The sequence below is a fragment of the Lynx canadensis genome, chromosome D2, assembly GCF_007474595.2.
Source record: "Lynx canadensis isolate LIC74 chromosome D2, mLynCan4.pri.v2, whole genome shotgun sequence".
In the NCBI taxonomy this organism is placed as follows: Eukaryota; Metazoa; Chordata; class Mammalia; order Carnivora; family Felidae; genus Lynx; species Lynx canadensis.
Genome location: NC_044313.2, coordinates 16146683 through 16160869, shown reverse-complemented (window position 1 = coordinate 16160869; position 14187 = coordinate 16146683). Strand labels below are relative to the sequence as shown.

Below are 14187 nucleotides of genomic sequence, written 5' to 3'. Positions count from 1 at the left end.
TTTAAAAAAAAAAAAAAAATTAAAAAAAAAAAAAAAAGAAATACAGAGGGCACCTGGATGGCTCAGTTGGTGAAGTGTCCGACTCTTCGTTTTGGCTGATGTCATGATCTCACAGTGCACGAGTCTGAGCCCCACGTTGGGCACTGTGCTGACACCTTGGTGCCTGCTTGGGATTCTCTCTCACCTTCTCTTTCTGCCCCTCCCCCCACACTCTTTCTCTCAAAATAAACATAAAAAAAAAAGAAATACAGAATACATGCAAAGCCACCATCGTTTGTGGACCATATTTATTTCAAACCAAATCTAAATCTACTCCTTGCACCATGTCTCAGGCAATTTATGAGCAAAAAATGAAACAGAATATAATGCCTGGCTCTCAGTTAACCAATCTGGATGTAACCAGAAAACACCTCTTCTCTGACATGGTAGGAGGCTCTAATTCAGTACCTCTGGGTTCTCTATTATACACATTGTTACGTGTATACGGAATCGGCAAACCTCGGACCTAGGATGACTTCAATATCCCCTGGTCTAGTCTCTTTATTGTACAAATAAGGACATGGGGCCACGGAGAGACGTAAGTTGCCTGAGATCACAGAGCTGCTCGGTGGCAATGGTAAGACTCAAGCCATGCAGAGTGGCAGCACGGTCAGCACCCTGGGTGAGACCGTGATGTTTCTGGATGGCCAACTTGAGCCATCTGAAAATGATACGTCTGGTACTTACTCCTAGGTGTTTGCGGAAGGACTAAAGAATCCTTCTCTATAGAATGCGCGTTGCAGCCCTTCGTCATGCTCGATGGGAGCTAAACTGATGTCCTCCCCGCCCCTTCCATCTTCTCACCCAGCCATTTGTCAGTGCTCTTTCTCCTGAAAAGTTTACCCACGGTGAAACAATCAGCTGTGGACTCCAGATAAGGCCCTGCCCCTCCTGTTTTCATGTATTTCATAGTCACTCGGTAGCCTGGAGTCCACCTACCAAAGATGGCCAAGGATGGATCGCTTAAGATGACAATGCTGAGTTCATACCGTGAGAAGACACCAAGAAGGAAATGCTCATCCAGGGAGGAGAGAGGCCAGCGTGTGCAGAGGGCAGGGGGAGCTACAGAGAAGGCTCATGGTCTTGTCCCTCCTCCTGTACCCCTCAACCCAGCCTGAGCTCCCCACCTGCCCTCAGCTCAAACAAACACACAAAGCCACTCTCCTCTTCCTCTCTTTTCCCGCTCAGTCCTGCCCTGGCTCCAGAATAACAGGGCAGCATATTTCATCCCAAGACGCCAACAGTTAGAAACCCCAAAAGGGAGACTTGTTAATGGGAATCAGTCTCAACTTGCTAGCTTCTTGGAGGCCTTCCAAGTGTTGTTGATTAATTCTCACTTCTCAAGACACACACACACACACACACACACACACACACATGCGCACACACATGCTCCCCACTTACCCACAGGACCCAGTGAGTTAGAACCCTAATCTTACAAGCTTACCAGCCCTTCTGTAAATAATGGCTGTTGGGATAAGGTGACTTTGGGGTAAGAGTTCCTCATTTCAGGGGAAAAACACAAAACTGTGTTTTTACTGTTCTCCCTCTTCCCAGGATCAGGGCCCTCAGTAAACATTCAAAGGCCTGTGTACCATTAGTCTTTGGGGGACTTAGCCTCCCCCATGAGTCGGCTCCAAGCAAATTAGAGAAAATAAGTGATGCCAGGGCTTTTGAGCACTCACGTATCACCTGGTGGCCTGGCATGGGGTTAAAGGGAAGGGACGGATCCTGAGGTTGAGCACAGATTGTGACATGCCTTTAGACCAGGAAGCTGGAGGCACCATACCTTTGCAGGTGAAACATTTTATGTGGAAATGTTTGGTCTGGACCCGAAGCACTTCACCCTTGCATGGCTCCCCACATTTATGGCAGTGAATGACAGGCTTCTCCGATGGGTGGTGAGGGTCCTGAGGGTGCGCCACTGGAAAAAACCAACAAGAGACCCATGTGAGTAGAAAGCATTCCTACAAAAGGCGTCAATTACAGGCATACATAAATATAGGCACAATTATGTTACCCAATGAGCCACATGTTGTTTCAAGAAGGATGAACTGAGCCCCTTCCCTGTGCCATAATCATGAGGATACACTGAAAAATAAGAGAGTTGTGGCTTTAACAGTCCAGTGGGGAAAACACTTGACTTGGCCCTCTGGGAACCAGCAACCCTCTTTCTTCCTCCCAAACCTCTGTAGGACTACATAACTGGGCCATTAAATATATGATCTTGTATGGTTTAATATTTTGTAATAGGTATTTGTCATATGTCTTTATTTTGGTCTAGCAAGTTCACTATTGACTGTAAGCTCCTCAAGGATGGGGACAATTTCTTACAGTTCGTATTTTCCCCCCATTTTGTATTCTTCTTCCTTCCCCCAGCTGGTCAGAGCACAGCAGAATGCTCATGCCCCAAAGGAGCTCAGCAAAGATTTACTGACTCATTAGACAGCATGTGCTGGCTAGTTTCTCATCTGGTCTACCAGAGTCACCCCTGACCTTCCTCTGGAAGCTCATTTCACCCGCTGGAGGCCTAGGAGGAGCCTCCTGCCGTGTGCACATGACCTGATACACACAGTGTGGGCGCTAACTTTTAAAAAAAGAAGTTACCAATAACTATGGGGGGTCTCTCCGAACCTCAGTTTCGTTTCCTGTAAAACAAAAGGGATCGGTTGGACCAAGGGACTGCTATGGTCTTTTCAGGCTCTAAAGTCATATGCTGCGTCTCACTGGCATTGTTCTCCCCGTTTCCAGAGTTTAGCCTTCAGAACGTGAAAGTTATTGAGACTGTCCTGGCCCATAAAAGGCAGAGAGATGACACTGTGGCCTGGAGCTGACCAAGGGTCTTCATTTAACCTGCAATTTCTCCAGCCAAAGAATGCAGAGAGGCACTTTTTGCTAGTTTTTTTTTTTTTTCCCCCTGATTTGAGTCCTCGGGAGGAAGAACCATGTGATATACAGAAATGTATTACATAAGTATCCACAAACGCAGGAGATGGGATAGGAACAGCGAACCTAAAAATTAATCAGCCAACACAAAGAACAAAGATGACTTTTTTTCCTGCAACGGTAAAGCCAGGTAGGACAGGGGAGAGCTGTGGGCAGATATGCTGACACTTGATTTAGAGAGCCCGTTACAGCAAGGAGCTCGCAGGACACCACAAGTATAATGCTGTATTGTTTCTCTCAGACCACTCTCACGTTCTCATTTCACCTGGAAAGAGGAAGAACGACCCAGTCCAAATAATCCATTACTAGCTGAGTTCTGAGCAACAAGGTGGTCCTTGGGAGATTTTGACTAGGAGCAGGTGTGGTTTCAGGTTAAACACCTGATCCGAATTCTCTGCCCCGGACCTGGGGAGCGTCAGCAAAGGTACCACCATTGTGACATGCCTGCGTGGCCTTCTCTGCCCCCTGGGATCGTTCTTGGAAGTGTGTATTTACACCAGAAGTCAGCGTTACCAAAGGCAATTAAGGAGGGGCATCCTTTTCAGATTGCTAAAAAAAAAAAAACAACAACAACAACAACAACAACAACAAACCACTGACTTTTAAAGTGATGCCGGGGCGCCTGGGTGGCGCAGTCGGTTAAGCGTCCGACTTCAGCCAGGTCACGATCTCGCGGTCCGGGAGTTCGAGCCCCGCGTCAGGCTCTGGGCTGATGGCTCGGAGCCTGGAGCCTGTTTCCGATTCTGTGTCTCCCTCTCTCTCTGCCCCTCCCCCGTTCATGCTCTGTCTCTCTCTGTCCGAAAAATAAATAAACGTTGAAAAAAAAATTTTTTTAAAGTGATGTGTGGGGCACCTGGGTGGCACAGTCGGTTAAGCATCCGACTTCAGCCAGGTCACGATCTCGCGGTCCGTGAGTTCGAGCCCCGCGTCGGGCTCTGGGCTGATGGCTCAGAGCCTGGAGCCTGTTTCCGATCCTGTGTCTCCCTCTCTCTCTGCCCCTCCCCTGTTCATGCTCTGTCTCTCTCTGTCCCAAAAATAAATAAAAAACGTTGAAAAAAAATTAAAAAAAAAAAGTGATGTGTAACAAGGCCCCCCGAATCTATTTACCTGGGCATTAAAAAAAAAAGTTTCACCTGGGGCGCCTGTGTGGCTCAGTCAGTTAAGCATCCAACTCAGGCTCAGGTCATGATCTCCCGGTTCAGGAGTTTGAGCCCCCCATGAGGCTCTCTGTTGTCAGCACAGAGCCTGCTTTGGATCCTTTGTCTGTCTCTCTCCGCCCCCTCCCCAGAATAAATAAATAAACTCAAAAAAAAAAAAAAAAAAGATTCTCTAGCAATATTTGCTTTAAGTACTGGTGGAAAATATGACTATGAATTTTTGTTTTGTTTCTTAATCCTGCTTCCAGTGAGAATGGAGGAAAGGGATATTTACTGAGCATCTATCCACTAAATGGCAGGCATGGTGCTGAGTGCTGATGCACAAGTCATTCTCTCCCATCGTCACCACCGCCCCCGCCTCTCGGTGATGTGAGTAATACGGTTCCCATTTGACAGAGAAGCAAATGGAACAAGTTCTTGAGCAACCTGCTCAGGGAACAACAAGTAGAAGCTGGAAGCTCGACACCCAGGCCTTTCTGCCTCCCAAACTTACGCTTCTCCCGTACTATTTGTCTGAGTTGCAAACTGTTATGAGTCAGGCAAGGATTTATTTATCCAAGCTCCAGGGCGGTTCTGAAAGCGGCAACTAGGACTTGGCTTATGAAGGGAACAAACATAGTGTGTGTGATAAAGTATCGCTAGTGGGCGTGGCACCCGGTGAGAATCTGCAAAGCAGCTCTGCGGACCCCCTGAATCAGAACCCCCGGGGCCATATATCCAAAAATCCCTCAGCCCCACTGAACGAGGGGTGGGAATTAGGGATCTATCATTTTAGTAAGCTCCTCAGGTGATTCTTACCCACATTCTAGTTTCAGAACGATTTTCCTCTAGAATTAAAACAATATGGATAAGCAAGTTACAGGAAAGTTAACTGAAAAAAGCAATCCATAAGACCATCCTCCTCAGAAACAATACTGGAGCAGAGCGGATCTCTTGGCTGTAAGGGAGAATGCATTTTTTGGATACTGTTGTGCAGTTTCTCTTGGTGCTTGAATTCCTTATAGCTAAGCAAGTAAGCCGTGCTGAGTAATGATGAGGGAAGGAAAATATCATTTCACTTCTTGGCTTTCCCCTTTGTCTCAACGAAGGTGCCAGACCGACTGCCGGCACCAGCCACAAAGGTCAGAATTGGGATCGGCATCTGTATTTTGCAAGCATTTCCCTCTGGAAATATATATTACACCATGTCCTCCTGCCCAGAGGTGACCTTTGTTCTCACCCAGAGATGAGCACAGCCTATATCGTGTCTACTCGCCTTTCCATCATACATCAGCCTCGGTAGGCAGACACATATCAGAACAACGCCCTTGTGAAGATCTGGGCTTTCCTTATTAGAGAATGACAGACTCCAAAGACCAAAAGAAGAGTGTTCATTTCACCCCAACAACATCGACAAAAGAATCTCGCTCCTTTTTAAAGAAGAATAAAGAAGTTCGTTTTACCCAAGTGCCTTTGGCAGTTTGGTTAACACCACATGTATGTTCGTTGGCTCAAGTCTACACGTTTTGAAATACGCCGAGTCAGTCGCGATATGGCAATGACAGTAATTCCACCCTCCTCTTAACGCCTGCTGGCTCTGTTGCTAATTTTTACGCCACTGAGCCATCTTTCAGAGCCTGGCTGGTCCCTTGTTCTACTGATAGGGAGACTGGGGGGCAAAGAGCTTACATCCCTTGCCCAAAGTTACTAGCAAGTTTCTGGCAGAGTCACATCTAACGAGCTTCCTGACTCTTTCTACTGTACCAAGTCAATGATTTACCCTGGAACTTGCATGGACATGCTTAAAATCTTTCATGGCTCATCAGTTCGTTGCTAAAATAAGAATAGTACAGGGGCGCCTGGGTGGCTCAGTCGGTTAAGCGGCCGGCTTCGGCTCAGGTCATGATCTCGCGGTCCGTGAGTTCGAGCCCCGCGTCGGGCTCTGTGCTGACCGCTCAGAGCCTGGAGCCTGTTTCAGATTCTGTGTCTCCCTCTCTCTGACCCTCCCCTGTTCATGCTCTGTCTCTCCCTGTCTCAAAAATAAATAAAATGTTAAAAAAATTTTTTTTAAAATAAGAATAGTACAATACCAAAAGCATGGTCGCATACATTCTGAACAGTGAGGAAATATACATGAAGAGCCACGAGTCCATTTGCCCATAAAGGTAAAGGGATTCCTCCACTATGTGATATCCAGTTGGGAGGGATTCTGGCTACTCAGATAAATAGCCCGCTGCAAGCTGAAAAGTTTCACGCTGCCTGTCACAGGCAGACAAGGCAAGTCAGTCACATCTCTGAAACTCCATTAAGGACAGAAACCAAGGTGCCATTTTGGATGCATTACTTGTGAAAATGCCTATGAGATATTGCAGGTGGTGAGGCTGGGGGACCGAGATCCGTAAGGCAATCCCAGTAACCTTCAGTGTCCCCAAGCAGAGGCCACTACAGGTATTAAGAAGGCCACAAAGACTAGGGGAAGTCCTTTCTTTTAATCTACAACCAGCCTCGTCTTGCCCAACAGACCTAGGTACTAGACCCCCAGAAACAGAACATCTGAGAAAGCGTATCTGAAATAGAAATCTCCTCAGCAGGTGACAATCACAAACCCATGACAGAGTACGCAGCGTGAATCATGACTTGTCCCTGATTATCTAAGACATTCAGAACCCTCTCCTGGGCGCCCTCCTCTCCCAAAGGCCCCAGCACTCCCTTAGCCAGCCTTTGAAACTACAACGCTTTGTGCCTGATGGCTTTCTGAGCGCTCACATCTGCATTTTGTCATTTCACTCTCAAAGAGCACTAGGAGGCAGGAAGGACAGGAACAGTCAACCCCGGTTAACAAATGGGCAGACAGAGACTCAGAGGGATGAAGTGACTCCGCCACGGTGACACAGCCAGGAAATGGAGTTGGCCGCCAACGAATGCAGTGCTCTCTACACCCAAACAGTCCCCTGATCACTGCCACTCGGAACCCTGTGATCATCCTTGATTCCAGCCTCTTTTCATGTCCCACTAAATTCTCTCCGCTGTCTGAGAGACAGTGCCTGAGCACCCCCTTCCTCTTGCCACCCAGATCCTGCCCTTCACCCCTTTTTCTCAGAGTGTGGAGAGTTTTCTACTCCCTGGTTCTTCTCCAATGTGACCTGCAAAGAGGTGGCACATAAATCTCCACTAAGTGTGTGCTGTGCTTGGTGACTTTTTCCAACGAGGGCAGTAGGGACAGGAGGGAAAGAGGAACTCTGCAGTGGGAAAATCTGGTGGCCACTACCTCAGCCAGGTGCTCAAGGTCAACATCAACAGTGACAGTCACAGTGATAGTCTGTACCTGTGAGATGATGTGGTAAAAATGGGCACTCTGCCTCTGTGATCTTCTTTCCAAAAAAACCCATAATCCTACCCTAAGCATGAGAAAATTCCCAGATTGACATTCTACAAAGACCTGACCAGTACTCTTCAAAATTGTCCAAATCACCAAAGACAAGGAGGCAAGTCCTCTTGTCACAGCCATAAGAAGCCTGAGATGATGTGGTAACTAAACCTAATGTGGCACCCTGAGGAGATCCCAGAACAGAAAAAGGACGTTGGAGAAAAACTAAGAAAATACGGATAAAATATTGACTTTGGTTAATAATGCATCAATATTGGTTAATTATAATGCAAGGATTATATTAATGTAAAACGTTACTGACCTGGGAAATCTCAGGTATACAGAAATTCTCTGTACTAACTTCTCAAATCTTCTACAAATTGAAAAGTGTTCTACAAAATAAAGTTCCTTAAAGTAAAAACAAAATACTTCTGATAGCTCTCTCAGTCCCAGTCCATCAAGCCTAAAGTGCTCTGAGTAGCTTCAGAGATCTTCAATAACACGGTCCCCACCAGCTATTTAGATATCTAAGCTATTTAGCATTTGCAGAGTACTGAGCACTGTGAAAAGTGGTTCTGAACCAACCGCAAAGAATGCACACAATACTCTATGACTTGTTTATATAAATATGCCAATCCCCTTTTGGTTGGGCCCTCTGACCACTCCCTGGTCTACGATCTTCAGCATCCCCAGAGCCTTCACACATGGCTCTGCGCCTCACCTAGAACCCTTTCTTCTTTTCCTACTTGTCCAAATCCAACCTGACCCATGGGGCCGAGCCCAGCTCCTGGCTCTTCTCTGAAGCTCTCACTCTGGTCTGTGTTGATCCAGTATTCCATTCTCCCCCACGTCCTCCCGCACTTAATACCTGTATTGTCACCCAGCATCTGACTTTGTCTTGTTTTGTGCTTATTTTGCTTTTGTGTCACAATGCGTCAACCCTGGCCTTATGCAACCGCAAGCTCCACAGTCAATTACTCCAAATTTCTGGTTACTTCTCACTTCACGCATCAAATAATCCGGGTTGCCATCTCTGGACTTCTCAGTTCAATTTCTGGATCAGGGAAAATATGGTTGCCACCCAACACCGTTATTGGAGCATCTCCCACGTGAAGCTACGGAGTTCTGAATTCACAGCATCTCAGTAAATAACTCCACTCTATTATTACAGCAGGTACTATTTATTGAGGACTTACTATGTTCCGGGCATTAAGAGGACTAACTTGTCCTTGTAATCACAGATAATTCTCACAGATGCCTTATGGGGGTGCTGTCTTCTTATTCCTATAGTGCTGAGGAGGGTACCTCCGCTGAACTGGATCCCTTGTTCAAGATCACACAGCTAAGAAGTAGTCTGACTCCAAAGCCCGTGCTCTGGAGCACTGCACAGGGGATTTCCACAGGAAAGCCGTATCCAGCACAGAAGGAAATGAGACCAGTGCAACGTACTAGCTAAATTCTGATTACACAGCTCACAGGCAGGGAACACCCAGCTGCATCATAATCCCAAAGGTAACACCTGCTAGTAAATAAGCAGATGGGAAATAGCACTTCAAATATAAAAGGAAATTAGTCCAGGCTGCAGCAATTTATGGGAAAAGAGCACTCACAGGGTGAGGGTGATACAGGGAGGAAACGCAGCCTGCCATCAGGAGGGCCGTCCCTGTGGCCTCCGCCTTGAGCACGGGCCTGGATTGGAAAAGAGTCTCTTGTTAGGATTCGTCTGGATCTGCAATCACAGAATGATAATCTGCTGGTAAGGTCGGTTGCCGCTTAAAGGTGGGCTTCCTATTCTCTTAGGAGTCTATGTTGCCGAGACTGTTGGATTACCTAAAATATTTTCTGAGCTTCTACCCCATTAGTTCCCATTCAATGGTAAGCACACATCACAGAGATGCTCCGGCTTCTCTCCACTCCTACTCCCCTTCTTTGTGCTAGAAGGGCACTGCTACTGAGCCCAGGAAACAAGAAACTCAAGAGTTTACGTAAGTGCATAGAGTGCTTAATTTGCAGTTTACCTAAAAGTCAATTTCCTGCTGTGCCAAGTGGTAGTTCCTTGGAGCTACACACCGTAACCCTGTCATTAGCTGCTCAAAATGATCTTCCTCTTTAATTGGCTTCCACGACCTAATTTTTTTTTATACCACGTTAGTTTGTTAATCAGGATTATTATGTGGGCACAAAACGCAGGGCTGTCTTGGCACTGACACTCCCGGCAGGCGGGCAGCAGGACGGCTGAGTTCTGGCTTCCCTGCCACCTGTCACCCTCCACTTGTAAGACGTCCGCACACTCAGTTCGCCTTTCTGACGCGGCGCAACAGGTCTTTGCTATTCCTCTCAACTAAAAGGCACAGTCAGCAACCGGTCAGCCGGGCTCCTGCTTATAGAAACATCCCAGGCTCAAATCCAGTTAATCTGATTCTCGCAAGGCAAAGAGGTCCTAGGATTATGATGATTCAGCCAGGAAGTTTCCTCCTTGTAAATTACATGACGCTTTGGCCCGGATGTGCTACACCTGCCTTCTGTAGAGGAAGGCAAGTCTCAGAAAGGGACGTAAAAGTCACCTTGGTGCCCTCGCCGCCTCCTAAAAGAGTGAGTCCTCAGACACACATCTAGGCTGAGATAACTCACTGAGGCAACACCCTTCTGTGACCTCCGCGAGCCTTTCTTTGACGCACTCAGTAATGTTACTTTGGGGTGCAGTCATTTGCTTAGAGTCCCGCCTCCCCTCCCTCACAGTAATTAGAAAGGACTTTGGATCACAAGGCCGGATCCCTGCCTCTCGGGCCTGCGTTCCCGCCAGGACGGTAAAGAGGGGCTAAGAATACAGGTCTCGCCTCCCAGGTGACCACGTGACGTCATCCCCTCCAGTACTACCCTAGCGCACAGAGGTCCACATCAGCAGAAACCGTCACCAGCCTGCATGAGCAGGCATGTCTCACGTATGACAAAAATCCCTTCTGAAATTTGATAGAGCCTTTTAAGGCCAGCCAGGAATCTCACATTGTCCCTTCCCCAGAAAGCCCATTTAGAAATGGATCGAGTCGGGGGCGCGTGGGTGGCTCCGTCGCTTAAGCATCCAACTCTTGATTTCGGCACAGGCCATGATCTCACGGTTCGTGAGTTCCAGCCCCGCGTCGGGTTCTGCACTGACAGTGCACAGCCTGCTTGGGGTTCTCTGTCTCCCTCTCTCTGCCCCTCCCTGCTTGCTCTCTATCTCTCTGTCTCTCAAAATAAGTAAACATTTAACGACATTAAAAAAAGAAAAAAAAAGAAATGGATCAAGTCAAACCAAGTGGGCAGTGGCTTCAGTCGGAACCGGGCTGGCAAAACCCTACATCTTTACAGGCTGCTAGAGAGTGACCTCCTTGCCGACCTAGAGACTGGGACAGACCGTGGTCCCCCTGGAGCCATTCTGGGAACACGAGTTTAGAGACAGGATCACGGTCTATTAGCATCCGGGCCTACGGCCACGGGACAGGGTTTAGCTTAGGCACGGTACCAATATTGGCTTCCACCCCCAATTCCAACTCCAGACACCTTAGAGGGGTTAAAATAGAAAGAACCAAGACGTAGGTCCAGGCATCCCTGCGAGGTACGAACTGAAGTCTGACAACAGCACAGGAAGCTCCCGGCTGTCTTTGCCTTTTGTTTTAGGCTGCTTTTACTCACGGCTCAGGATACTACGGGAATGACCGATTGGTTAAAAATAGCATTGTAGACAAACTAATGAAAATGACGGATATGTGCATTCGTACTTCACGATTTATAAAAGGGGTCCAAGTATATTATCTCCCTTGATCCCATCAACTTCAAATTCGCCTCATTCTACAGCTATGAAAAGTGACCTTCAGAGACGCTAAGGGACTTGCCCCACGAGTGGGAAGCCGGAGCTGGTTTTGCTGTGGAGAGCCGGCCGTGCACTGCCCGCCCAACTGTGCGGCCAGTGACTTCACCTTGTAGTCTGAGATAGGCCGTGGGGGGAGAGTCGGCGGGGGGGGATTTACACTGTGGTTATTGGCAGCCTTTACACATCCAGGCCTTCTCCTGCCTCCCTCCCAGAGCGTTTCCCAGCATACCACGGTGTCCAGGCTATAATGCTAGTGAACAGCAAGATGAGCCTTTTGGTTCAGGTAAATTCCAAATTCTCGAAATCAGAATTTGAACCCTTTCTGAAAGGGCACTCCCACTCGCACTTTGTGAACAAACACAGCAGCTCACCTTGCCCTGGCTCTCTCTGGTGTCTGCACCCACGGCGAGGTGGGGAGGGGGAGACAAACGCAAATAGTTCGTGTTCCCAGCGTCCAACACGCAAAATCAGACACGATTTTACAAATGCTAGAACTGCTCTCTGGGTACGGAGAAGAGATTCTCTTCTGGAGTTTAAGAGAGCACAGACTTCGCAAAGTCTATCACCGGGAAAGAAAAAATATGTTTGAAGTCCTACGCAGGACTGGGGGACAGGGAACAGAGAGACGTCAAAAATATGCCTCCATGAAAACGAAATGCAACCTTACCATCCTCGGGAAATAATCTCTCATCAACAGAGTCAACAAATGTTGACCGAGTGATTGCTGCTGCATGTGCTGTGTTGTGCAGGCACTGTGGGGACTCCAGAGACAGACTAGCCAAGCCATCCCTGCCTCTGAAGGCGGGGATCCCAGGCATGTGCACAGCCCGCAGCAAGTCCTACCTGGAGAGCCGATCAGAGCAGAGAGAAAACCACTTGGGGGCTTTCCTGGGAGATGAAGGGTATAGGACGGGCACAGACAATATGTAAGGACTTCTGAAGAGACGAGCAAGCACTAGGCTGGGACAAATGGGTGGAGAAAGTTCCGCTAGAGAGGAGAGAGTGTGATTTGACACTGGGGGGTGGGCTGCAGGTGACAGGGTGATGGGGAGGACAGTTCAGAGAGCAGGGGCGCCATGAGCCCTTCGGGCCTGAAGAGGGGAGAGCCCGGAGCATGCTGGGGGCCTGGCCATCTTCTGAAATAGAGGCTTCATGGCCAAGAGCAACAGAAGGAGAAAGGGGCAACGTTTCTAAGCCCTTGACATTCCTATAAGCTCTAGATCCTTACAGCTTAGTAGGGTAGATAGAGGGAGATGGAAGGAAGAGGGTGGGGAGAGAGAGAGAGAGAGAAAATGCATGAGAATGAATGCATACCAATACAAGGTAACGAATAAATTGTATGCCAGAAGAAAATTATAAGAGGAGGAAAGAGAAACCAGAAAAATGCTTCAAGAAGGAAGCACTCCTATGGCTGTGCGTCAAAGGAAGGGAGGGACTTAAATGAGTGGGAAGGAAGAGGAAGGCATCTTAGACAACGAAGGGTGGGACAGGGTGTGTTTGGGAGAACATCTGGAAATCTGGTTTAGCTGGAGCACAGAGAGAAGGGCATCGTGGAATACAGGACAGTGAAAGACGTTTGCCCCTGTGCCTCCTTGGAGGGCAGGTTAAGGAACAAACTTTACAGTTCCTTAATTCTCTCTGGGTGGAGGTCTTGAGTGGAGTGATAGAATCAGAGAATAGTCTAGCTTATCTCTGACGAGCTGTGGTAGGACTGTTTTTCAGCCCACAGTGTAGGCAAACTGGGAGCCCCCTGCCCTCACAGGATGGCGTGCAGGGAGAGGTCACCCCAGTGGGCGAGCCAGTCACCGCACAGGTTCTGGTCAGAGAGATTTGGTGTGAATCCTGGCTGCACCCCTCTCAGCAATGTGATCTCAAAACAAGTTACCTTTCTTCCCGAAGCCTCAATTTCCCCTCCTATAAAATGAGGATAAATCCTACTTTTGATACTTGGGAGGATACATGAGTTAATGTATGTAAAGTGCTCAGCACTCTTCCTGACAGCTCGTGAGTGTTCAAGAAACGGAAGCCATCGTTGTTTCCGTGGAGTTTCAACGCAGCAACATGGTGGGTCACACCTTAAGGTCCTTGATCATAAATACCCACGCACTCCACCTCAGACTCAAATATGCTGAATTTCCTGTCCTGCTGTCTTCTGTGACTACTGGCAATGACACTTGCTTTTCTGCTGTGCGATACCCAGCGAATGGTCAATTCACCCAAGGAACCTTACAGCTTCCAATGTATCCATTCCAGCTTATCCCATCGGGCTGTAAACAGTAGGATTTGCCTTATTAAATTCACATTTCATACAATTCACACAAGTCACCTGTTTAAAGCGTACGATTCGACGGCTTGGGGTATATTCACAGGGCTGTGTGACCATCGTCACGATCTAATTTTGGAACATTTTCATCACCCCTAAAAGAAACCTCAGGGGCGCCTGGGTGGCGCAGTCGGTTAAGCGTCCGACTTCAGCCAGGTCACGATCTCGCAGTCTGTGAGTTCGAGCCCCGCGTCAGGCTCTGGGCTGATGGCTCAGAGCCTGGAGCCTGTTTCCGATTCTGTGTCTCCTTCTCTCTATGCCCCTCCCCCGTTCATGCTCTGTCTCTCTCTGTCCCAAAAATAAATAAACGTTGAAAAAAAAAAATTTAAAAAAAAAAAAAAAAAAAAAAAAAACCTCATACCCCTTAGCAGTTACTCCCAGATCCTGCCCCTGTTCAGTCCTTGGCAACCCCCAATCCATTTTCTGTCTCTGTAGATGTTAACCAGCAGGTTTGACTAGTGTGTGTTAGTCTCAGCTTTTCCACACTTGCTCAGCCATCAAAGGGAACGACTGTAGATACATAAGC

At 47.9% G+C, this 14187-nt stretch overlaps 1 protein-coding gene across 20 annotated transcripts in view; it reads right to left on the bottom strand.

The window, feature by feature from the left end:
* Positions 1-14187, bottom strand: part of ABLIM1 (actin binding LIM protein 1) — a 218388-nt gene that overhangs the window by 138903 nt on the left and 65298 nt on the right. For all 20 annotated transcript variants that reach the window (XM_030335052.2, XM_030335038.1, XM_030335039.2 and 17 more), the window contains exon 2: positions 1829-1963. In XM_030335052.2, coding sequence (XP_030190912.1) covers positions 1829-1963 — 135 coding nt within the window. The remainder of the gene's footprint in view (positions 1-1828; positions 1964-14187) is intronic.